This window comes from Taudactylus pleione, unplaced genomic scaffold (genome assembly GCF_031769625.1).
Source record: "Taudactylus pleione unplaced genomic scaffold, aTauple2 ptg000394l, whole genome shotgun sequence".
NCBI classification, from domain to species: Eukaryota; Metazoa; Chordata; class Amphibia; order Anura; family Myobatrachidae; genus Taudactylus; species Taudactylus pleione.
Genome location: NW_028284795.1, coordinates 701,747 through 728,599, shown reverse-complemented (window position 1 = coordinate 728,599; position 26,853 = coordinate 701,747). Strand labels below are relative to the sequence as shown.

General features: G+C 55.9%; 1 protein-coding gene across 2 annotated transcripts in view; it reads left to right on the top strand.

Annotated features, from left to right (window-relative positions):
- Nucleotides 1-26,853, top strand: part of FCSK (fucose kinase) — a 323,733-nt gene that overhangs the window by 27,995 nt on the left and 268,885 nt on the right. For both annotated transcript variants that reach the window (XM_088446232.1, XM_088446231.1), the window contains exons 7-9: nucleotides 3,355-3,452; nucleotides 3,536-3,616; nucleotides 21,356-21,475. In XM_088446232.1, the coding sequence (XP_088302358.1) occupies nucleotides 3,355-3,452; nucleotides 3,536-3,616; nucleotides 21,356-21,475 (299 nt within the window). The remainder of the gene's footprint in view (nucleotides 1-3,354; nucleotides 3,453-3,535; nucleotides 3,617-21,355; nucleotides 21,476-26,853) is intronic.

Sequence of the window (26,853 nt, the reverse complement as noted above, 5' to 3'; positions counted from 1 at the left end):
TGGGCCTTCCTGCCAGCCTCCCTGGCTTCCCATTTGTAGCAAATTCCTCTATCTGTGCCTCCGGTCACTATTCCGCACCTCGCTGGCAATACTTTCCTGCACCTTGCCTCTTCGCCTCCCTCCTCGCTGGTGATACTTTCCTGCGTCTGGATCCTCTGTACTGCCCATAGCGCATTCCTGCGTCTTGATCCTCTGTACTGCCCATAGCGCATTCCTGCGTCTGGATCCTCTGTACTGCCCACGGTGCATACCTGCGTCTGGATCCTCTGTACTGCCCATAGTGCATTCCTGCGTCTGGATCCTCTGTACTGCCCATAGCGCATTCCTGCATCTGGATCCTCTGTACTGCCCATAGTGCATTCCTGCGTCTGGATCCTCTGTACTGCCCATAGCGCATTCCTGCATCTGGATCCTCCGTACCACCCACGGTGCATACCTGCGCCTGGATCCTCTGTACTACCCATGGTGCATACCTGCGCCTGGATCCTCCGTACTACCCATGGTGCATACCTGCGTCTGGATCCTCCGTACTGCCCACGGTGCATACCTGCGCCTGGATCCTCTGTACTGCCCATGGTGCATTCCTGCATCTGGATCCTCTGTACCACCCACGGTGCATACCTGCGCCTGGATCCTCCGTACCACCCATGGTGCATACCTGCGCCTGGATCCTCCGTACTGCCCACGGTGCATACCTGCGTCTGGATCCTCTGTACTGCCCATGGTGCATACCTGCGCCTGGATCCTCCGTACCACCCACGGTGCATACCTGCGTCTGGATCCTCCGTACTACCCACGGTGCATACCTGCGTCTGGATCCTCTGTACTGCCCACGGTGCATACCTGCGCCTGGATCCTCCGTACTACCCACGGTGCATACCTGCGTCTAGATCCTCAGCTTACAAATCTCCAGTACTATCCACAGTGCCAACTGGTGTACGCATCTCTTCTTCTAAGTCACCCGTTTCTGTGTCCTATTGTTCTGTCTTCTCGCTATTCCCAGGTACCTGGCCTGAGGGCTGCGACCTGCTCCGTGCCTCAGGTCAGGTCTCGCCAACGCCTGAGAAAGACATATACACAGCCACCCCATTTGCTGCTTCCTGGTCACCCTAACCCCCTGGCTCGTAGACCTCTAACTGAGGATACCCAGTGTCAGGACGTGACATAGATTTTCCTGCCTCTCTCCAGCCTCCCTTCTCAGTGGTGATAGATTTTCCTGTCTGTCTCCAGCCTCCCTTCTCGTTGGAAGCAGATTTTTCTGCCTCTCTCCAGCCCCACTTCTCGTTGGTGGTAGATTGTTCTGCCTCTCTCCAGCCTCCCTTCTCGTTGGTGGTAGATTGTTCTGTCTTTGTTCTGTCTTTCTCCAGCCTCCCTTCTCATTAGTGGTAGATTTTTCTGCCTCTCTCCAGCCTCCCTTCTCATTGGTGGTAGATTTTCCTGCCTCTCTCCAGCCTCTGTTCTCGTTGGCGGTAGATTTTCCTGCCTCTCTCCAGCCTCCCTTCTCGTTGGTGGTAGATTGTTCTGCCTCTCTCCAGCCTCCCTTCTCGTTGGTGGTAGATTGTTCTGTCTTTCTCCAGCCTCCCTTCTCATTGGTGGTAGATTTTCCTGCCTCTCTCCAGCCTCCCTTCTCATTGGCGGTATATTGTTCTGCCTCTCTCCAGCCTCCATTCTCGTTGGTGGTAGATTGTTCTGTCTTTCTCCAGCCTCCCTTCTCATTGGCGGTATATTGTTCTGCCTCTCTCCAGCCTCCCTTCTCGTTGGTGGTAGATTTTCCTGCCTCTCTCCAGCCTCCCTTCTCATTGGCGGTATATTGTTCTGCCTCTCTCCAGCCTCCCTTCTCGTTGGTGGTAGATTTTCCTGCCTCTCTCCAGCCTCCCTTCTCGTTGGCGGTAGATTGTTCTGCCTCTCTCCAGCCTCCCTTCTCGTTGGTGGTAGATTTTCTTGCCTCTCTCCAGCCTCCCTTCTCATTGGCGGTAGATTGTTCTGCCTCTCTCCAGCCTCCCTTCTCGTTGGCGGTAGATTTTTCTGCCTCTCTCCAGCCTCCCTTCTTGTTGGCGGTAGACTTTCCTGCTTCTCTCCAGCCTTCTCGTTGGCGGTAGATTTTTCTGCCTCTCTCCAGCCTCCCTTCTCGTTGGCGGTAGACTTTCCTGCTTCTCTCCAGCCTTCTCGTTGGCGGTACATTTTTCTGCCTCTCTCCAGCCTCCCTTCTCGTTGGTGGTAGATTTTCCTGCCTCTCTCCAGCCTCCCTTCTCATTGGCGGTAGATTGTTCTGCCTCTCTCCAGCCTCCCTTCTCGTTGGCGGTACATTTTTCTGCCTCTCTCCAGCCTCCCTTCTCATTGGCGGTAGACTTTCCTGCTTCTCTCCAGCCTTCTCGTTGGCGGTAGATTTTTCTGCCTCTCTCCAGCCTCCCTTCTCGTTGGCGGTAGACTTTCCTGCTTCTCTCCAGCCTTCTCGTTGGCGGTACATTTTTCTGCCTCTCTCCAGCCTCCCTTCTCGTTGGTGGTAGATTTTCCTGCCTCTCTCCAGCCTCCCTTCTCATTGGCGGTAGATTGTTCTGCCTCTCTCCAGCCTCCCTTCTCGTTGGCGGTAGATTTTTCTGCCTCTCTCCAGCCTCCCTTCTCATTGGTGGTAGATTTTCCTGCCTCTCTCCAGCCTCCCTTCTCGTTGGCGGTAGATTGTTCTGCCTCTCTCCAGCCTCCCTTCTCGTTGGCGGTAGATTTTTCTGCCTCTCTCCAGCCTCCCTTCTCGTTGGCGGTAGACTTTCCTGCTTCTCTCCAGCCTTCTCGTTGGCGGTAGATTTTTCTGCCTCTCTCCAGCCTCCCTTCTCGTTGGCGGTAGACTTTCCTGCTTCTCTCCAGCCTTCTCGTTGGCGGTAGATTTTTCTGCCTTTCTCCAGCCTCCCTTCTCATTGGTGGTAGATTTTTCTGCCTCTCTCCAGCCTCCCTTCTCGTTGGCGGTAGACTTTCCTGCTTCTCTCCAGCCTTCTCGTTGGCGGTACATTTTTCTGCCTCTCTCCAGCCTCCCTTCTCGTTGGCGGTAGATTTTCCAGCCTCTCTCCAGCCTCCTCGTTGGCGGTAGATATTCCTACTTCTCTCCAGCCTTCTCAGTGGCGGTAGATTTTTCTGCCTCTCTCCAGCCTCCCTTCTCGTTGGCGGTAGATTTTCCTGCTTCTCTCCAGCCTCCTCGTTGGCGGTAGACTTTCCAGCCTCTCTCCAGCCTCTGTGTTTCCATCCTCTGATTGCTTTCAGTCTCCTTTCACTCTGCCTCTTTCCCTCACTTTGGATCCCACATTGTCCTTCATGGCAGCCTCTTACTACATAACCCTGACGTGTGTTATACCTTGGGATTTGCAGGAATGAACTGGGCACAGTTTAGGGGAGCCCGCGTCATCTCTCTGCCAGGAAGCCCAGAGTATGCCAGGAAGCATGGAGTGTACCTGTCAGACGAGTCGGTAGGTGGAGATCGCCATTACTATGTTTGATTTAGTTACAGACGGTGAAGTCAGGTCTCAGAGTGTCCTCGTCTCTGTTACAGGGGGTCGTGAGAGACATCATATACCGCGGCTCCGCAGAGAGAATCCGGGACTGTATCCGCGAGGATCACAATGTTCCGCTGGTACCTCATCCTGGGTCTCTCCCTGTAATCTCAGCTGTCCCCTGCTCTCTCTCCCCAGCTCTGCCTACTCCTTGTGTCTTCCCCACAGCTTCAGAGCTCAACGCAGACTGATCCTGCAGGTATTCGCACTGCGTACACATCTACGGGCAGCTCAGAGATGTGCGCAGTCCCATTTGTGACTGAGTGGGCGTAACTTCATGGCAATGGGGTGTTCGCACGTTGGATACAGAAGCTGAGGGCATGTTGGGGTTGGGGGGGGTGCAGAGACGTGCTTAGCCATGGAGTAGGGATGGACATCGATGATCGATGTTTGCAGACCATCAATGTTTTTCATTCGTTGGCAACATTACGATGTTTGCTGCCATCGAATGGTAATTATTCAATGGTGTTGTGATGGTGGCTTCTTTTCTTTAAATACTAAAAGCTCTGCCTCCCCTGGCTGCTGTATGCCGTGCCTCTGCCTCCTCTGGTTGCTGTGTGCTGTGCCTCTGCCTCCCCTGGCTGCTGTGTGCTGTGTCTCTACATGTGATGATCCCCATGGCTCATGCTGCTGGGATCGTTGGAGGCTCTCTCTCTCACTGCCTCAGACATGACCCTCAGTTCCTCCCTCATTCCCCTCTGTGCTAGCTCTGATTGGCTCTCTGAGACAGTGAGAGCCAGTCAGTGAGCAGCCCTGGTGCTGCAGCAGCAGCAGTCACTCACACACACAGATCCAGACTCCCAGTGCCGGCTGTGACAGAGCAGCAGCAGCAGTCACTCACACACACAGATCCAGACTCCCAGTGCCGGCTGTGACAGAGCAGCAGCAGCAGTCACTCACACACACAGACCCAGACTCCCAGTGCCGGCTGTGACAGAGCAGCAGCAGCAGTCACTCACACACAGATCCAAACTCCCAGTGCCAGCTGTGACAGAGCAGCAGCAGCAGTCACTCACACACACAGATCCAGACTCCCAGTGCCGGCTGTGACAGAGCAGCAGCAGCAGTCACTCACACACACAGATCCAGACTCCCAGTGCCGGCTGTGACAGAGCAGCAGCAGCAGTCACTCACACACACAGATCTGGACTCCCAGTGCCGGCTGTGACAGAGCAGCAGCAGTCACTCACACACACAGATCCAGACTCCCAGTGCCGGCTGTGACAGAGCAGCAGCAGTCACTCACACACACAGATCCAGACTCCCAGTGCTGGCTGTGACAGAGCAGCAGCAGCAGCAGTCACTCACACACACAGATCCAGACTCCCTGTGCCGGCTGTGACAGAGCAGCAGCAGTCACTCACACACACAGATCCAGACTCCCAGTGCCGGCTGTGAAAGAGCAGTAGCAGCAGTCACTCACACACAGATCCAGACTCCCAGTGCCAGCTGTGACAGAGCAGCAGCAGCAGTCACTCACACACACAGACCCAGACTCCCAGTGCCGGCTGTGACAGAGCAGCAGTTACTCACACACATAGACCCAGACTCCCAGTGCCGGCTCTGACAGAGCAGCAGCAGCAGTCACTCACACACACAGACCCAGACTCCCAGTGCCGGCTGTGACAGAGCAGCAGCAGCAGCAGTCACTCACACACAAATCCAGACTCCCATTGCCAGCTGTGACAGAGCAGCAGCAGCAGTCACTCACACACACAGATCCAGACTCCCAGTGCCGGCTGTGACAGAGCAGCAGCAGCAGTCACTCACACACACAGATCCAGACTCCCAGTGCCGGCTGTGACAGAGCAGCAGCAGCAGCAGCAGCAGCAGCAGCAGCAGTCATTCACACACACAGATCCAGATTCCCAGTGCCGGCTGTGACAGAGCAACAGCAGCAGTCACTCACACACAGATCCAGACTCCCGGTGCCGGCTGTGACAGAGCAGCAGCAGCAGTCACTCACACACACAGATCCAGACTCCCAGTGCCGGCTGTGACAGAGCAGCAGCAGCAGTCACTCACACACAGATCCAGACTCCCAGTGCCGGCTGTGACAGAGCAGCAGCAGCAGTCACTCACACACAGATCCAGACTCCCAGTGCCAGCTGTGACAGAGCAGCAGCAGCAGTCACTCACACACACAGATCCAGACTCCCAGTGCCGGCTGTGACAGAGCAGCAGCAGCAGTCACTCACACACACAGATCCAGACTCCCAGTGCCGGCTGTGACAGAGCAGCAGCAGTCACTCACACACACACACAGACCCAGACTCCCTGTGCCGGCTGTGACAGAGTAGCAGCAGCAGTCACTCACACACACAGACCCAGACTCCCAGTGCCGGCTGTGACAGAGCAGCAGCAGCAGTCACTCACACACACAGATCCAGACTCCCAGTGCCGGCTGTGACAGAGCAGCAGCAGCAGTCACTCACACACACAGATCCAGACTCCCAGTGCCGGCTGTGACAGAGCAGCAGCAGCAGTCACTCACACACACAGATCCGGACTCCCAGTGTCGGCTGTGACAGAGCAGCAGCAGCAGTCACTCACACACACAGATCCGGACTCCCAGTGCCGGCTGTGACAGAGCAGCAGCAGCAGTCACTCACACACAGATCCAGACTCCCAGTGCCGGCTGTGACAGAGCAGCAGCAGCAGTCACTCACACACAGATCCAGACTCCCAGTGCCAGCTGTGACAGAGCAGCAGCAGCAGTCACTCACACACACAGATCCATACTCCCAGTGCCGGCTGTGACAGAGCAGCAGCAGCAGTCACTCACACACACAGATCCAGACTCCCAGTGCCGGCTGTGACAGAGCAGCAGCAGCAGCAGTCACTCACACACAGATCCAGACTCCCAGTGCCGGCTGTGACAGAGCAGCAGCAGCAGTCACTCACACACACAGACCCAGACTCCCAGTGCCGGCCTGGACAGAGCAGCAGCAGCAGCAGTCACTCACACACAGATCCAGACTTCCAGTGCCGCCTGTGACAGAGCAGCAGCAGCAGTCACTCACACACACAGATCCAGACTCCCAATGCCGGCTGTGACAGAGCAGCAGCAGCAGTCACTCACACACACAGATCCAGACTCCCAGTGCCGGCTGTGACAGAGCAGCAGCAGCAGTCACTCACACACACAGATCCAGACTCCCTGTGCCGGCTGTGACAGAGCAGCAGCAGCAGTCACTCACACACACAGATCCGGACTCCCAGTGCCGGCTGTGACAGAGCAGCAGCAGCAGCAGTCACTCACACACAGATCCAGACTCCCAGTGCCAGCTGTGACAGAGCAGCAGCAGCAGTCACTCACACACACAGATCCAGACTCCCAGTGCCGGCTGTGACAGAGCAGCAGCAGCAGTCACTCACACACACAGACCCAGACTCCCAGTGCCGGCTGTGACAGAGCAGCAGCAGCAGCAGTCACTCACACACAAATCCAGACTCCCATTGCCAGCTGTGACAGAGCAGCAGCAGTCACTCACACACACAGATCCAGACTCCCAGTGCCGGCTGTGAAAGAGCAGTAGCAGCAGTCACTCACACACAGATCCAGACTCCCAGTGCCAGCTGTGACAGAGCAGCAGCAGCAGTCACTCACACACACAGACCCAGACTCCCAGTGCCGGCTGTGACAGAGCAGCAGTTACTCACACACATAGACCCAGACTCCCAGTGCCGGCTCTGACAGAGCAGCAGCAGCAGTCACTCACACACACAGACCCAGACTCCCAGTGCCGGCTGTGACAGAGCAGCAGCAGCAGCAGTCACTCACACACAAATCCAGACTCCCATTGCCAGCTGTGACAGAGCAGCAGCAGCAGTCACTCACACACACAGATCCAGACTCCCAGTGCCGGCTGTGACAGAGCAGCAGCAGCAGTCACTCACACACACAGATCCAGACTCCCAGTGCCGGCTGTGACAGAGCAGCAGCAGCAGCAGTCATTCACACACACAGATCCAGATTCCCAGTGCCGGCTGTGACAGAGCAACAGCAGCAGTCACTCACACACAGATCCAGACTCCCGGTGCCGGCTGTGACAGAGCAGCAGCAGCAGTCACTCACACACACAGATCCAGACTCCCAGTGCCGGCTGTGACAGAGCAGCAGCAGCAGTCACTCACACACAGATCCAGACTCCCAGTGCCGGCTGTGACAGAGCAGCAGCAGCAGTCACTCACACACAGATCCAGACTCCCAGTGCCAGCTGTGACAGAGCAGCAGCAGCAGTCACTCACACACACAGATCCAGACTCCCAGTGCCGGCTGTGACAGAGCAGCAGCAGCAGTCACTCACACACACAGATCCAGACTCCCAGTGCCGGCTGTGACAGAGCAGCAGCAGCAGTCACTCACACACACAGATCCAGACTCCCAGTGCCGGCTGTGACAGAGCAGCAGCAGTCACTCACACACACAGACCCAGACTCCCTGTGCCGGCTGTGACAGAGCAGCAGCAGCAGTCACTCACACACACAGACCCAGACTCCCAGTGCCGGCTGTGACAGAGCAGCAGCAGCAGTCACTCACACACACAGATCCAGACTCCCAGTGCCGGCTGTGACAGAGCAGCAGCAGCAGTCACTCACACACACAGATCCAGACTCCCAGTGCCGGCTGTGACAGAGCAGCAGCAGCAGTCACTCACACACACAGATCCGGACTCCCAGTGCCGGCTGTGACAGAGCAGCAGCAGCAGTCACTCACACACACAGATCCAGACTCCCAGTGCCGGCTGTGACAGAGCAGCAGCAGTCACTCACACACACACAGACCCAGACTCCCTGTGCCGGCTGTGACAGAGTAGCAGCAGCAGTCACTCACACACACAGACCCAGACTCCCAGTGCCGGCTGTGACAGAGCAGCAGCAGCAGTCACTCACACACACAGATCCAGACTCCCAGTGCCGGCTGTGACAGAGCAGCAGCAGCAGTCACTCACACACACAGATCCAGACTCCCAGTGCCGGCTGTGACAGAGCAGCAGCAGCAGTCACTCACACACACAGATCCAGACTCCCAGTGCCGGCTGTGACAGAGCAGCAGCAGTCACTCACACACACACACAGACCCAGACTCCCTGTGCCGGCTGTGACAGAGTAGCAGCAGCAGTCACTCACACACACAGACCCAGACTCCCAGTGCCGGCTGTGACAGAGCAGCAGCAGCAGTCACTCACACACACAGATCCAGACTCCCAGTGCCGGCTGTGACAGAGCAGCAGCAGCAGTCACTCACACACACAGATCCAGACTCCCAGTGCCGGCTGTGACAGAGCAGCAGCAGCAGTCACTCACACACACAGATCCAGACTCCCAGTGCCAGCTGTGACAGAGCAGCAGCAGCAGTCACTCAAACAAACAGATCCATACTCCCAGTGCCGGCTGTGACAGAGCAGCAGCAGCAGTCACTCACACACACAGATCCAGACTCCCAGTGCCGGCTGTGACAGAGCAGCAGCAGCAGCAGTCACTCACACACACAGATCCAGACTCCCAGTGCCGGCTGTGACAGAGCAGCAGCAGCAGTCACTCACACACACAGACCCAGACTCCCAGTGCCGGCCTGGACAGAGCAGCAGCAGCAGCAGTTACTCACACACAGATCCAGACTCCCAGTGCCGGCTGTGACAGAGCAGCAGCAGCAGTCACTCACACACACAGATCCAGACTCCCAATGCCGGCTGTGACAGAGCAGCAGCAGCAGTCACTCACACACACAGATCCAGACTCCCAGTGCCGGCTGTGACAGAGCAGCAGCAGCAGTCACTCACACACACAGATCCAGACTCCCTGTGCCGGCTGTGACAGAGCAGCAGCAGCAGTCACTCACACACACAGATCCGGACTCCCAGTGCCGGCTGTGACAGAGCAGCAGCAGCAGCAGTCACTCACACACAGATCCAGACTCCCAGTGCCAGCTGTGACAGAGCAGCAGCAGCAGTCACTCACACACACAGATCCAGACTCCCAGTGCCGGCTGTGACAGAGCAGCAGCAGCAGTCACTCACACACACAGACCCAGACTCCCTGTGCCGGCTGTGACAGAGCAGCAGCAGCAGTCACTCACACACACAGATCCGGACTCCCAGTGCCGGCTGTGACAGAGCAGCAGTCACTCACACACACAGACCCAGACTCCCAGTTCCGGCTGTGACAGAGCAGCAGCAGTCACTCACACACACAGATCCAGACTCCCAGTGCCGGCTGTTACAGAGCAGCAGCAGCAGCAGTCACTCACACACAGATCCAGTCTCCCAGTGCCAGCTGTGACAGATCAGCAGCAGCAGTCACTCACACACACAGATCCATACTCCCAGTGCCGGCTGTGACAGAGCAGCAGCAGCAGTCACTCACACACACAGACCCAGACTCCCAGTGCCGGCTGTGACAGAGCAGCAGCAGCAGTCACTCACACACACAGATCCGGACTCCCAGTGCCGGCTGTGACAGAGCAGCAGCAGCAGCAGTCACTCACACACACAGATCCAGACTCCCAGTGCCGGCTGTGACAGAGCAGCAGCAGCAGTCACTCACACACACAGATCCAGACTCCCAGTGCCGGCTGTGACAGAGCAACAGCAGCAGTCACTCACACACACAGATCCGGACTCCCAGTGCCGGCTGTGACAGAGCAGCAGTCACTCACACACACAGACCCAGACTCCCAGTTCCGGCTGTGACAGAGCAGCAGCAGTCACTCACACACACAGATCCAGACTCCCAGTGCCGGCTGTGACAGAGCAGCAGCAGCAGCAGTCACTCACACACAGATCCAGTCTCCCAGTGCCAGCTTTGACAGATCAGCAGCAGCAGTCACTCACACACACAGATCCAGACTCCCAGTGCCGGCTGTGACAGAGCAGCAGCAGCAGTCACTCACACACACACACAGACCCAGACTCCCAGTGCCGGCTGTGACAGAGCAGCAGCAGCAGTCACTCACACACACAGATCCGGACTCCCAGTGCCGGCTGTGACAGAGCAGCAGCAGCAGCAGTCACTCACACACACAGATCCAGACTCCCAGTGCCGGCTGTGACAGAGCAGCAGCAGCAGTCACTCACACACACAGATCCAGACTCCCAGTGCCGGCTGTGACAGAGCAACAGCAGCAGTCACTCACACACACAGATCCAGACTCCCAGTGCCGGCTGTGACAGAGCAGCAGCAGCAGCAGCAGCAGTCACTCACACACACAGATCCAGACTCCCAGTGCCGGCTGTGACAGAGCAGCAGCAGTCACTCACACACACAGATCCAGACTCCCAGTGCCGGCTGTGACAGAGCAGCAGCAGTCACTCACACACACAGATCCAGACTCCCAGTGCCGGCTGTGACAGAGCAACAGCAGCAGTCACTCACACACACAGATCCAGACTCCCAGTGCCGGCTGTGACAGAGCAGCAGCAGCAGCAGCCACTCACACACAGATCCGGACTCCCTGTGCCGGCTCTGACAGAGCAGCAGCAGCAGTCACTCACACACACAGATCCAGACTCCCATTACCGGCTATAACAGAGCAGCAGCAGCAGCAGTCACTTACACACAGATCCGGACTCCCAGTGCCGGCTGTGACAGAGCAGCAGCAGCAGTCACTCACCCACACAGATCCAGACACCCAGTGCCGGCTGTGACAGATCAGCAGCAGCAGCAGTCACTCACACACACAGATCCAGACTCCCAGTGCCGGCTGTGACAGAGCAGCAGCAGCAGTCACTCACACACACAGATCCAGACTCCCAGTGCCGGCTGTGACATAGCAGCAGCAGCAGTCATTCACACACACAGATCCAGACTCCCAGTGCCGGCTGTGACAGAGCAGCAGCAGCAGTCACTCACACACACAGATCCAGACTCCCAGTGCCGGCTTCGACAGAGCAACAGCAGTAGTCACTCACACACACAGATCCAGACTCCCAGTGCCGGCTGTGACAGAGCAGCAGCAGCAGCAGCAGCAGTCACTCACACACACAGATCCAGACTCCCAGTGCCGGCTGTGACAGAGCAGCAGCAGTCACTCACACACACAGATCCAGACTCCCAGTGCCGGCTGTGACAGAGCAGCAGCAGCAGCAGCAGTCACTCACACACAGATCCAGTCTCCCAGTGCCAGCTGTGACCGATCAGCAGCAGCAGTCACTCACACACACAGATCCAGACTCCCAGTGCCGGCTGTGACAGAGCAGCAGCAGCAGTCACTCACACACACAGACCCAGACTCCCAGTGCCGGCTGTGACAGAGCCGCAGCAGCAGTCACTCACACACACAGATCCAGACTCCCAGTGCCGGCTGTGACAGAGTAGCAGCAGCAGTCACTCACACACAGATCCAGTCTCCCAGTGCCAGCTGTGACAGATCAGCAGCAGCAGTCACTCACACACACAGATCCAGACTCCCAGTGCCGGCTGTGACAGAGCAGCAGCAGCAGTCACTCACACACACAGACCCAGACTCCCTGTGCCGGCTGTGACAGAGCAGCAGCAGCAGTCACTCACACACACACACAGATCCGGACTCCCAGTGCCGGCTGTGACAGAGCAGCAGTCACTCACACACACAGACCCAGACTCCCAGTGCCGGCTGTGACAGAGCAGCAGCAGTCACTCACACACACAGATCCAGACTCCCAGTGCCGGCTGTGACAGAGCAGCATCAGCAGCAGTCACTCACACACAGATCCAGTCTCCCAGTGCCAGCTGTGACAGATCAGCAGCAGCAGTCACTCACACACACAGATCCAGACTCCCAGTGCCGGCTGTGACAGAGCAGCAGCAGCAGTCACTCACACACACAGACCCAGACTCCCAGTGCCGGCTGTGACAGAGCAGCAGCAGCAGTCACTCACACACACAGATCCGGACTCCCAGTGCCGGCTGTGACAGAGCAGCAGCAGCAGCAGTCACTCACACACACAGATCCAGACTCCCAGTGCCGGCTGTGACAGAGCAGCAGCAGCAGTCACTCACACACACAGATCCAGACTCCCAGTGCCGGCTGTGACAGAGCAACAGCAGCAGTCACTCACACACACAGATCCAGACTCCCAGTGCCGGCTGTGACAGAGCAGCAGCAGCAGCAGTCACTCACACACACAGATCCAGACTCCCAGTGCCGGCTGTGACAGAGCAGCAGCAGTCACTCACACACACAGATCCAGACTCCCAGTGCCGGCTGTGACAGAGCAACAGCAGCAGTCACTCACACACACAGATCCAGACTCCCAGTGCCGGCTGTGACAGAGCAGCAGCAGCAGCAGCCACTCACACACAGATCCGGACTCCCTGTGCCGGCTCTGACAGAGCAGCAGCAGCAGTCACTCACACACACAGATCCAGACTCCCATTACCGGCTATAACAGAGCAGCAGCAGCAGCAGTCACTTACACACAGATCCGGACTCCCAGTGCCGGCTGTGACAGAGCAGCAGCAGCAGTCACTAACACACACAGATCCAGACACCCAGTGCCGGCTGTGACAGATCAGCAGCAGCAGCAGTCACTCACACACACAGATCCAGACTCCCAGTGCCGGCTGTGACAGAGCAGCAGCAGCAGTCACTCACACACACAGATCCAGACTCCCAGTGCCGGCTGTGACATAGCAGCAGCAGCAGTCATTCACACACACAGATCCAGACTCCCAGTGCCGGCTGTGACAGAGCAGCAGCAGCAGTCACTCACACACACAGATCCAGACTCCCAGTGCCGGCTTCGACAGAGCAACAGCAGCAGTCACTCACACACACAGATCCAGACTCCCAGTGCCGGCTGTGACAGAGCAGCAGCAGCAGTCACTCACACACACAGATCCAGACTCCCAGTGCCGGCTGTGACAGAGCAGCAGCAGCAGCAGTCACTCACACACAGATCCTGAATCCCAGTGCCGGCTGTGACAGAGCAGCAGCAGCAGTCACTCACACACACAGATCCAGACTCCCAGTGCCGGCTGTGACAGAGCAGCAGCAGCAGCAGTCACTCTCACACACAGATCCAGACTCCCAGTGCCGGCTGTGACAGAGCAGCAGCAGCAGCAGTCACTCACACACACAGATCCAGACTCCCAGTGCCGGCTGTGACAGAGCAGCAGCAGCAGTCACTCACACACACAGATCCAGACTCCCAGTGCCGGCTGTGACAGAGCAGCAGCAGCAGTCACTCACACACACAGATCTAGACTCCCAGTGCCGGCTGTGACAGAGCAGCAGCAGCAGTCACTCACACACACAGATCCAGACTCCCAGTGCCGGCTGTGACAGAGCAGCAGCAGCAGCAGTCACTCACACACACAGATCCAGACTCCCAGTGCCGGCTGTGACAGAGCAGCAGCAGCAGCAGTCATTCACACACACAGATCCAGACTCCCAGTGCCGGCTGTGACAGAGCAGCAGCAGCAGTCACTCACACACACAGATCCAGACTCCCAGTGCCGGCTGTGACAGAGCAGCAGCAGCAGTCACTCACACACACAGATCCAGACTCCCAGTGCCGACTGTGACAGAGAAGCAGCAGCAGCAGTCACTCACACACACAGATCCAGACTCCCAGTGCCGACTGTGACAGAGCAGCAGCAGCAGTCACTCACACACAGATCCAGACTCCCAGTGCCGGCTGTGACAGAGTAGCAGTCACTCACACACACAGATCCAGACTCCCAGTGCCGGCTCTGACAGAGCAGCAGCAGCAGTCACTCACACACACAGGTCCAGACTCCCAGTGCCGGCTGTGACAGAGCAGCAGCAGCAGTCACTCACACACACAGATCCAGACTCCCAGTGCCGGCTGTGACAGAGCAGCAGCAGCAGTCACTCACACACACCCAGACTCCCAGTGCCGGCTGTGACAGAGCAGCAGCAGCAGTCACTCACACACACAGATCCAGACTCCCAGTGCCGGCTGTGACAGAGCAGCAGCAGCAGTCACTCACACACACAGATCCAGACTCCCAGTGCTGGCTGTGACAGAGCAGCAGCAGCATTCACTCACACACACAGATCCAGACTCCCAGTGCCTGCTGTGACAGAGCAGCAGCAGCAGCAGTCACTCACACACACAGATCCAGACTCCCAGTGCCGGCTGTGACAGAGCAGCAGCAGCAGTCACTCACACACAGATCCAGACTCCCAGTGCTGGCTGTGACAGAGCAGCAGTCACTCACACACACAGATCCAGACTCCCAGTGCCGGCTGTGACAGAGCAGCAGCAGCAGCAGTCACTCACACACACAGATCCAGACTTCCAGTGCCGGGTGTGACAGAGCAGCAGCAGTCACTCACACACACAGATCCAGACTCCCAGTGCCGGCTGTGACAGAGCAGCAGCAGCAGTCACTCACACACACAGATCCAGACTCCCGGTGCCGGCTGTGATAGAGCAGCAGCAGTCACTCACACACACAGATCCAGACTCCCAGTGCCGGCTGTGACAGACCAGCAGCTGCAGTCACTCACACACACAGATCCAGACTCCCAGTGCCGGCTGTGACAGATCAGCAGCAGCAGTCACTCACACACACAGATCCAGACTCCCAGTGCCGGCTGAGACAGAGCAGCAGCAGCAGTCACTCACACACACAGAACCAGACTCCCAGTGCCGGCTGTGACAGAGCAGCAGCAGCAGTCACTCACACACACAGATCCAGACTCCCAGTGCCGGCTGTGACAGAGTAGCAGTCACTCACACACACAGATCCAGACTCCCAGTACTGGCTGTGACAGAGCAGCAGCAGCAGTCACTCACACACACAGATCCAGACTCCCAGTGCCGGCTGTGACAGAGCAGCAGCAGCAGTCACTCACACACACAGATCCAGACTCCCAGTGCCGGCTATAACAGAGCAGTAGCAGCAGTCACTCACACACAGATGCAGACTCCCAGTGCCGGCTGTGACAGAGCAGCAGTCACTCACACACACAGATCCAGACTCCCAGTGCCGGCTGTGACATAGAAGCAGCAGCAGTCACTCACACACACAGACCCAGACTCCCAGTGCCGGCTGTGACAGAGCAGCAGCAGCAGTCACTTACACACACCAGACTCCCAGTGCTGGGTATGACAGAGCAGCAGCAGCAGTCACTCACACACACAGATCCAGACTCCTGGTGCCGGCTGTGACAGAGCAGCAGCAGCAGTCACTCACACAGATCCAGACTCCCAGTGCCGGCTGTGACAGAGAAGCAGCAGCAGCAGTCACTCACACACACAGATCCAGACTCCCAGTGCCGGCTGTGACAGAGCAGCAGCAGTCACTCACACACACAGATCCAGACTCCCAGTGCCGGCTGTGACAGAGCAGCAGTCACTCACACACACAGATCCAGACTCCCAGTGCTGGCTGTGACAGAGCAGCAGCAGCAGTCACTCACACACACAGATCCAGACTCCCAGTGCCGGCTGTGACAGAGCAGCAGCAGCAGTCACTCACACACACAGATCCAGACTCCCAGTGCCGGCTGTGACAGAGCAGCAGCAGCAGTCACTCACACACACAGATCCAGACTCCCAGTGCCGGCTGTGACAGAGCAGCAGCAGCAGTCACTCACACACACAGATCCAGACTCCCAGTGCCGGCTGTGACAGAGCAGCAGCAGTCACTCACACACACACACCCAGACTCCCAGTGCCGGCTGTGACAGAGCTGCAGCAGCAGTCACTCACACACACAGATCCAGACTCCCAGTGCCGGCTATGACAGAGCAGCAGCAGCAGTCACTCACACACACCCAGACTCCCAGTGCCGGCTGTGACAGAGCAGCAGCAGCAGTCACTCACACACACAGATCCAGACTCCCAGTGCCGGCTGTGACAGAGCAGCAGCAGCAGCAGTCACTCACACACAGACCCAGACTCCCAGTGCCGGCTGTGACAGAGCAGCAGCAGCAGTCACTCACACACACAGACCCAGACTCCCAGTGCCGGCTGTGACAGAGCAGCAGCAGCAGTCACTCACACACACAGATCCAGACTCCCAGTGCCAGCTGTGACAGAGCAGCAGCAGCAGCAGTCACTCACACACACAGATCCAGACTCCCAGTGCCGGCTGTGACAGAGCAGCAGCAGCAGTCACTCACACACACAGATCCAGACTCCCAGTGCCGGCTGTGACAGAGCAGCAGCAGCAGTCACTCACACACAGATCCAGACTCCCAGTGCCGGCTGTGACAGAGCAGCAGTCACTCACACACACAGATCCAGACTCCCAGTGCCGGCTGTGACAGACCAGCAGCAGCAGTCACTCACACACACAGATCCTGTCTCCCAGAGCCAGCTGTGACAGAGCAGCAGCAGCAGTCACTCACACACACACCCAGACTCCCTGTGCCGGCTGTGACAGAGCAGCAGCAGCAGTCACTCACACACACAGATCCAGACTCCCAGTGCCGGCTGTGACAGAGCAGCAGCAGCAGCAGTCACTCACACACACACCCAGACTCCCAGTGCCGGCTGTGACAGAGCAGCATCAGCAGTCACTCACACACACAGATCCAGACTCCCAGTGCCGGCTGTGACAGAGCAGCAGCAACAGCAGTCACTCACACACACACCCAGACTCCCAGTGCCGGCTGTGACAGAGCAGCAGCAGCAGTCACTCACACACACAGACCCAGACTCCCAGTGCCGGCTGTGACAGAGCAGCAGCAGCAGTCACTCACACACGCAGACGCAGACTCCCAGTGCCGGCTGTGACAGAGCAGCAGCAGCAGTCACTCACACACACACAGATCCAGACTCCCAGTGCCGGATGTGACAGAGCAGCATCAGCCGCAGTCACTCACACACACACCCAGACTCCCAGTGCCGGCTGTGACAGAGCAGCAGCAGCAGTCACACACACACCCAGATCCAGACTCCCGGTGCCGGCTGTGACAGAGCAGCTTCAGCAGTCACTCACACACACAGATCCGGACTCCCAGTGCCGGCTGTGACAGAGCAGCAGCAGCAGTCACTCACACACACAGATCCAGACTCCCAGTGCCGGCTGTGACAGAGCAGCAGCAGCAGTCACTCACACACACAGATCCAGACTCCCAGTGCCGGCTGTGACAGAGCAGCAGCAGCAGCAGTCACTCACACACAGATCCAGACTCCCAGTGCCGGCTGTGACAGAGCAGCAGTCACTCACACACACAGATCCAGACTCCCGGTGCCGGCAGTGACAGAGCAGCAGCAGCTGTCACTCACACACACAGATCCAGACTCCCGATGGCGGCAGTGACAGAGCAGCAGCAGCAGTCATTTACACACACAGATCCAGACTTCCGGTGCCGGCTGTGACAGAGCAGCAGCAGCAGTCACTCATACACTAAGGATCCAGACTCCCAGTGCCATCTGTGACAGAGCAGCAGCAGTCACTCACACACACACAGATCCAGACTCCCAGTGCCGGCTGTGACAGAGCAGCAGCAGTCACTCACACACACAGATCCTGACTCCCAGTGCCGGCTGTGATAGAGCAGCAGCAGGGGAAGTGACCGTGTTTCTCTCTGCTAGTAGTTCTCAGATCTGCCGTCTCTCTCTTTCTCACCCCATTCTCCTCTCTCTCTCCCTCCATTCTCCTCTCTCTCTCTCCCCCATTTTCCTCTCTCTCTCTCCTCCCCATTCTCCTCTCTCTCTCTCTCCCCCCATTCTCCTCTCTCTCCCCCCATTCTCCTTTCTCTCTCTCTCCCCCCATTCTCCTCTCTTTCTCTCTCTCTCTCTCTCTCTTTCTCTCTCCCCTCATTCTCCTCTCTCTCCCCCCCATACTCCTCTCTATCCCCCCCAATTTTACTCTCTCTCTCCCTCTATTTTTTCCTTCTCTGGCTCCGAGCCCCGCCCCTAAGCCTCGCCCCCAATCCCGCCCCTTAACTAGTCATATTAATAGTTTTTGCCATCAAATTCTTTTGATGCGATGGTTTAGATACCATCGCATCAAAAGATTTGATGGTGGAAGCACTATGATGGTGGGCTTCCGATGTCCATCCCTACCATGGAGCCATCTGTGAGACGCATCTTACCCCAAGCATACGCTGCTTCAGTCTGCGCTGTGACGAAACCAAGTGTTTGGATAAGGGGGGGGGGGGGGTGCTGTAGAAATGTATATAACTGTGCACGTGGGCGAATATATATAGTTTAGTGCGCGCAATGCGACATGGCGTTCACCTCTGAAACCGTCCCTCTGTCTGTATGAGGGCAGACGAGATGAGCCACGAGGTAATTAGCTGCCGCCACATTCTCTCTCTCCCCCCATTCTCCTCTCTCTCTCTCTCTCTCCCCATTCTCCTCTCTCTCTCCATTCTCCTCTCTCTCTCCCCATTCTCCTCTCTCCCCATTCTCCTCTCTCTCTCCATTCTCCTCTCTCTCTCTCTCTCTCTCTCTCCCCATTCTCTCTCTCTCCCCATTCTCCTCTGTTTCTCTCTCCCCCCTTTCTCCTCTCTCTCTCCCCATTCTCCTCTCTCTCCCCATTCTCCTCTCTCTCTCTCTCTCTCTCTCTCACCCCCCATTCTCCTCTCTCTCTCCCCCATTCTTCTCTCTCTCCCCCATTCTCCTCTCTCTATCCCAATTCTCCTCTCTCTCTCCCCCAATTCTCCCCTCTCTCTCTCTCCCCCCATTCTCCTCTCTCTCTCCCCCATTCTCCTCTCTCTCTCCCCCCATTCTCCTCTCTCCCCATTCTCCTCTCTCTCTCCCCCCATTCTCCTCTCTACCCCCATTCTCCTCTCTCTTTCTCCCCCCATTCTCCTCTCTCTCTTTCTCCCCCCATTCTCCTCTCTCTCTTTCTCCCCCCATTCTCCTCTCTCTCTCCCCCCATTCTCCTCTCTCTCTTCCCCCCATTCTCCTCTCTCTCTCCCCCCATTCTCCTCTCTCTCTCTCTCTCTCTCTCCCCCCATTCTCCTCTCTCTCTCTCTCCCCCCATTCTCCTCTCTCTCTCTCCCCCCATTCTCCTCTCTCTCTCCCTCCATTCTCCTCTCTCTCTCCCCCATTTTCCTCTCTCTCTCTCTCTCCCCCCATTCTCCTCTCTCTCCCCCATTCTCCTCTCTCTCTTTCTCTCTCTCTCCCCCCATTCTCCTCTCTTTCTCTCTCTCTCTTTCTCTCTCTCTCCCCCCATTCTCCTCTCTCTCCCCCCCATACTCCTCTCTATGCCCCCCAATTCTCCTCTCTCTCTCCCCCCATTTTTTCCTTCTCTGGCTCCGAGCCCCGCCCCTAATCCCCGCCCCCAATCCCGCCCCTTAACTAGTCATATTAATAGTTTTTGCCATCTAATTCTTTTGATGCGATGGTTAGATACCATCGCATCAAAAGATTTGATGGTGGAAGCACTATGATGGTGGGCTTCCGATGTCCATCCCTACCATGGAGCCATCTGTGAGACGCATCTTACCCCAAGCATACGCTGCTTCAGTCTTCGCTGTGACGAAACCAAGTGTTTGGATAAGGGGGGGGGGGTGCTGTAGAAATGTATATAACTGTGCACGTGGGTGAATATATATAGTTTAGTGCGCGCAATGCGACATGGCGTTCACCTCTGAATCCGTCCCTCTGTCTGTATGAGGGCAGACGAGATGAGCCACGAGGTAATTAGCTGCCGCCACATTCTCTCTCTCTCTCTCCCCATTCTCCTCTGTCTCTCTCCCACCATTCTCCTCTCTCTCTCCCCCCATTCCCCTCTCTCTCTCTCTCTCTCCCCCCCATTCTCCTCTCTCTCTCTTCCCCCCCATTTTCCTCTCTCTCTCCCCCCCATCCTCCTCTCTCTCTCTCTCTCTCTCTCCCCCCCTTTGTCCTCTCTCTCTCCCCCTATTGTCCTCTCTCTCTCTCCCCATTCTCCTCTCTCTCTCCCCCCATTCTCCTCTCTCTCTCTCCCCCCATTCTCCTCTCTCCCCCCATTCTCCTCTCTCTCTCTCCCCCCCATTCTCCTCTCTACCCCCATTCTCCTCTCTCTCTCTCTCTCTCTCTCCCCACATTTTCCTCTCTCCCCATTCTCCTCTCTCTCCCCCTATTCTCCTCTCTCCCCCCCATTCTCCTCTCTCCCCATTCTCCTCTCTCTCTCTCTCCTCCCATTCTCCTCTCTCTCCCCCCATTCTCCTGTCTCTCTCCCCCCATTCTCCTCTCTCTCTCTCTCCCCCCCATTCTCCTCTCTCTCCCCCCATTCTCCTGTCTCTCTCCCCCCATTCTCCTCTCTCTCTCTCTCCCCCCATTCTCCTCTCTCCCTCTCTCCCCCATTCTCCTCTCTCTCCCTCCATTTTTCTCTCTCTCTCTCCCCCATTCTCCTCTCTCCCCCCATTCTCCTCTCTCTCTCTTTCTTTCTCTCTCCCCCCCATTCTCCTCTCTCTCTCTCCCCCATTCTCCTCTCACCCCCCATTCTCCTCTCTCTCTCTTTCTCTCTCTCTCCCCCCATTCCCCTCTCTCTCTCTCTTCCCCCATTCTCCTCTCTCTCTCTCCCCAATTCTCCCCTCTCCTCTCTCTCTCCCCCATTCTCCTCTTTCTCTCTCTCTCTCTCTCTCCCCCATTGTCCTCTCTCTCTCTCTCCCCCCTCTCTCTCTCCCCTCACACCCTCCTCCCCCTCTCTCTCTCCCCTCACACTCTCCTCCTCCTCTCTCTCTCCCCCCATTCCTCTCACCCCCCTTCTCTCTCTCTCCCCATTCTCCCCTCTCCCTCACTCTCCCCTCTCTCACTCCCTCCTCTCTCACCCCTCTCTCACACTCTCCTCCTCCCCCCTCTCTCTCTCTGCCCCTTTCCTTTCTTTCTCCCCCCATTCCTCTCTCACCCCCCCCCCTTCTCTCTCCTTCCATTATTCCCTCTCACCCCCCTCTCTCTCACTCTCCCCCTCTCTCTCAGGTGTCGGGAATCGTTTTCCTTTCCTCAGAGACTGCAGAGCGATTCCTCAGCACTCTCACCTCACCCCCACTGGACGGCTGCACTTACCAGGGTCTCGACTCCGGGGCGGAGCCCCTTGAGGTAGGTGGGCAGCACAAGCTCTGACTCGTAATGACAGATGTAGAGTTTATTTCTCACACTTACAGATAGACTCACTCGGTCACATCTAGGGCAGATTCATGCTTTTAGATGGACATTGTCTCTCACACCCACAGGTGGGCTCTCAGTGGCTGATGCTTAGAGGGGGGGGCTCTCAGTGGCTGATGCTTAGAGGGGGGGCTCTAAGTGGCTGACACTTACAGGGGGGCTCTTGGTGGCTGACACTTACAGGGGGGCTCTTGGTGGCTGACACTTAGATGGGGGGCTCTCAGTGGCTGACACTTAGATGGGGGGCTCTCAGTGGCTGACGCTTAGAGGGGGGCTCTTGGTGGCTGATGCTTAGAGGGGGGCTCTTGGTGGCTGACACTTAGATGGGGGTCTCCCAGTGGCTGACGCTTAGAGGGGGGCTCTTGGTGGCTGATGCTTAGAGAGGGGGCTACAGTCTCTTACTCGCATTCAGGGAAGAGTACAGTCACACCTGGCTACAGTCTCTTGCTGGCTACAGTCTCTTGCTCACATTCAGGGAAGAGTACAGTCTCACACCTGGCTACAGTCTCTTGCTCACATTCAGGGAAGAGTACAGTCTCACACCTGGCTACAGTCTCTTGCTCACATACAGGGAAGAGTACAGTCTCACACCTGGCTACAGTCTCTTGCTCACATACAGGGAAGAGTACAGTCTCACACCTGGCTACAGTCTCTTGCTCACATTCAGGGAAGAGTACAGTCTCACACCTGGCTACAGTCTCTTGCTCACATTCAGGGAAGAGTACAGTCTCACACCTGGCTACAGTCTCTTGCTCACATTCAGGGAAGAGTACAGTCTCACACCTGGCTACAGTCTCTTGCTCACATTCAGGGAAGAGTACAGTCTCACACCTGGCTACAGTCTCTTGCTCACATTCAGGGAAGAGTACAGTCTCACACCTGGCTACAGTCTCTTGCTCACATTCAGGGAAGAGTACAGTCTCACACCTGGCTACAGTCTCTTGCTCACATACAGGGAAGAGTACAGTCTCACACCTGGCTACAGTCTCTTGCTCACATACAGGCAAGAGTACAGTCTCACACCTGCCTACAGTCTCTTGCTCACATACAGGCAAGAGTACAGTCTCACACCTGGTTACAGTCTCTTGCTCACATACAGGGAAGAGTACAGTCTCACACCTGGCTACAGTCTCTTGCTCACATTCAGGGAAGAGTACAGTCTCACACCTGGCTACAGTCTCTTGCTCACATTCAGGGAAGAGTACAGTCTCACACCTGGCTACAGTCTCTTGCTCACATTCAGGGAAGAGTACAGTCTCACACCTGGCTACAGTCTCTTGCTCACATTCAGGGAAGAGTACAGTCTCACACCTGGCTACAGTCTCTTGCTCACATTCAGGGAAGAGTACAGTCTCACACCTGGCTACAGTCTCTTGCTCACATTCAGGGAAGAGTACAGTCTCACACCTGGCTACAGTCTCTTGCTCACATTCAGGGAAGAGTACAGTCTCACACCTGGCTACAGTCTCTTGCTCACATTCAGGGAAGAGTACAGTCTCACACCTGGCTACAGTCTCTTGCTCACATACAGGGAAGAGTACAGTCTCACACCTGGCTACAGTCTCTTGCTCACATTCAGGGAAGAGTACAGTCTCACACCTGGCTACAGTCTCTTGCTCACATTCAGGGAAGAGTACAGTCTCACACCTGGCTACAGTCTCTTGCTCACATTCAGGGAAGAGTACAGTCTCACACCTGGCTACAGTCTCTTGCTCACATTCAGGGAAGAGTACAGTCTCACACCTGGCTACAGTCTCTTGCTCACATTCAGGGAAGAGTACAGTCTCACACCTGGCTACAGTCTCTTGCTCACATTCAGGGAAGAGTACAGTCTCACACCTGGCTACAGTCTCTTGCTCACATTCAGGGAAGAGTACAGTCTCACACCTGGCTACAGTCTCTTGCTCACATTCAGGGAAGAGTACAGTCTCACACCTGGCTACAGTCTCTTGCTCACATACAGGGAAGAGTACAGTCTCACACCTGGCTACAGTCTCTTGCTCACATACAGGCAAGAGTACAGTCTCACACCTGGTTACAGTCTCTTGCTCACATACAGGGAAGAGTACAGTCTCACACCTGGCTACAGTCTCTTGCTCACATTCAGGGAAGAGTACAGTCTCACACCTGGCTACAGTCTCTTGCTCACATTCAGGGAAGAGTACAGTCTCACACCTGGCTACAGTCTCTTGCTCACATTCAGGGAAGAGTACAGTCTCACACCTGGCTACAGTCTCTTGCTCACATTCAGGGAAGAGTACAGTCTCACATCTGGCTACAGTCTCTTGCTCGCATACAGGGAAGAATACAGTCTCACACCTGGCTACAGTCTCTTGCTCACATTCAGGGAAGAGTACAGTCTCACAATTGGCTACAGTCTCTTGCTCACATTCAGGGAAGAGTACAGTCTCACAATTGGCTACAGTCTCTTGCTAGCTACAGTCTCTTGCTCACATTCAGGGAAGAGTACAGTCTCACACCTGGCTACAGTCTCTTGCTCACATTCAGGGAAGAGTACAGTCTCACACCTGGCTACAGTCTCTTGCTCACATTCAGGGAAGAGTACAGTCTCACATCTGGCTACAGTCTCTTGCTCGCATACAGGGAAGAATACAGTCTCACACCTGGCTACAGTCTCTTGCTCACATTCAGGGAAGAGTACAGTCTCACAATTGGCTACAGTCTCTTGCTCACATTCAGGGAAGAGTACAGTCTCACAATTGGCTACAGTCTCTTGCTAGCTACAGTCTCTTGCTCACATTCAGGGAAGAGTACAGTCTCACACCTGGCTACAGTCTCGTGCTCACATTCAGGGAAGAATACAGTCTCACACCTGGCTACAGTCTCTTGCTCACATTCAGGGAAGAGTACAGTCTCACACCTGGCTACAGTCTCTTGCTCACATTCAGGGAAGAGTACAGTCTCACACCTGGCTACAGTCTCTTGCTCACATTCAGGGAAGAGTACAGTCTCACACCTGACTACAGTCTCTTGCTCACATTCAGGGAAGAGTACAGTCTCACACCTGGCTACAGTCTCTTGCTCACATTCAGGGAAGAGTACAGTCTCACACCTGGCTACAGTCTCTTGCTCACATTCAGGGAAGAGTACAGTCTCACACCTGGCTACAGTCTCTTGCTCACATTCAGGGAAGAGTACAGTCTCACACCTGGCTACAGTCTCTTGCTCACATACAGGCAAGAGTACAGTCTCACACCTGCCTACAGTCTCTTGCTCACATACAGGCAAGAGTACAGTCTCACACCTGGTTACAGTCTCTTGCTCACATACAGGGAAGAGTACAGTCTCACACCTGGCTACAGTCTCTTGCTCACATTCAGGGAAGAGTACAGTCTCACACCTGGCTACAGTCTCTTGCTCACATTCAGGGAAGAGTACAGTCTCACACCTGGCTACAGTCTCTTGCTCACATACAGGGAAGAGTACAGTCTCACACCTGGCTACAGTCTCTTGCTCACATACAGGCAAGAGTACAGTCTCACACCTGCCTACAGTCTCTTGCTCACATACAGGCAAGAGTACAGTCTCACACCTGGTTACAGTCTCTTGCTCACATACAGGGAAGAGTACAGTCTCACACCTGGCTACAGTCTCTTGCTCACATTCAGGGAAGAGTACAGTCTCACACCTGGCTACAGTCTCTTGCTCACATTCAGGGAAGAGTACAGTCTCACACCTGGCTACAGTCTCTTGCTCGCATACAGGGAAGAATACAGTCTCACACCTGGCTACAGTCTCTTGCTCACATTCAGGGAAGAGTACAGTCTCACAATTGGCTACAGTCTCTTGCTAGCTACAGTCTCTTGCTCACATTCAGGGAAGAGTACAGTCTCACACCTGGCTACAGTCCCTTGCTCACATTCAGGGAAGAATACAGTCTCACACCTGGCTACAGTCTCTTGCTCACATTCAGGGAAGAGTACAGTCTCACACCTGGCTACAGTCTCTTGCTCACATACAGGCAAGAGTACAGTCTCACACCTGGCTACAGTCTCTTGCTCACATTCAGGGAAGAGTACAGTCTCACACCTGGCTACAGTCTCTTGCTCACATACAGGCAAGAGTACAGTCTCACACCTGCCTACAGTCTCTTGCTCACATACAGGCAAGAGTACAGTCTCACACCTGGTTACAGTCTCTTGCTCACATACAGGGAAGAGTACAGTCTCACACCTGGCTACAGTCTCTTGCTCACATACAGGGAAGAGTACAGTCTCACACCTGGCTACAGTCTCTTGCTCACATACAGGGAAGAGTACAGTCTCACACCTGGCTACAGTCTCTTGCTCACATTCAGGGAAGAGTACAGTCTCACACCTGGCTACAGTCTCTTGCTCACATTCAGGGAAGAGTACAGTCTCACACCTGGCTACAGTCTCTTGCTCACATACAGGGAAGAGTACAGTCTCACACCTGGCTACAGTCTCTTGCTCACATTCAGGGAAGAGTACAGTCTCACACCTGGCTACAGTCTCTTGCTCACATTCAGGGAAGAGTACAGTCTCACATCTGGCTACAGTCTCTTGCTCGCATACAGGGAAGAATACAGTCTCACACCTGGCTACAGTCTCTTGCTCACATTCAGGGAAGTGTACAGTCTCACAATTGGCTACAGTCTCTTGCTCACATTCAGGGAAGAGTACAGTCTCACAATTGGCTACAGTCTCTTGCTAGCTACAGTCTCTTGCTCACATTCAGGGAAGAGTACAGTCTCACACCTGGCTACAGTCTCTTGCTCACATTCAGGGAAGAATACAGTCTCACACCTGGCTACAGTCTCTTACTCACATTCAGGGAAGAGTACAGTCTCACACCTGGCTACAGTCTCTTGCTCACATTCAGGGAAGAGGACAGTCTCACACCTGGCTACAGTCTCTTGCTCACATACAGGGAAGAGTACAGTCTCACACCTGACTACAGTCTCTTGCTCACATTCAGGGAAGAGTACAGTCTCACACCTGGCTACAGTCTCTTGCTCACATTCAGGGAAGAGTACAGTCTCACACCTGGCTACAGTCTCTTGCTCACATTCAGGGAAGAGTACAGTCTCACACCTTGCTACAGTCTCTTGCTCACATACAGGGAAGAGTACAGTCTCACACCTGGCTACAGTCTCTTGCTCACATTCAGGGAAGAGTACAGTCTCACACCTTGCTACAGTCTCTTGCTCACATTCAGGGAAGAGTACAGTCTCACACCTGGCTACAGTCTCTTGCTCACATTCAGGGAAGAGTACAGTCTCACACTTGGCTACAGTCTCTTGCTCACACTTAAGTAGATGTGAGTATTGG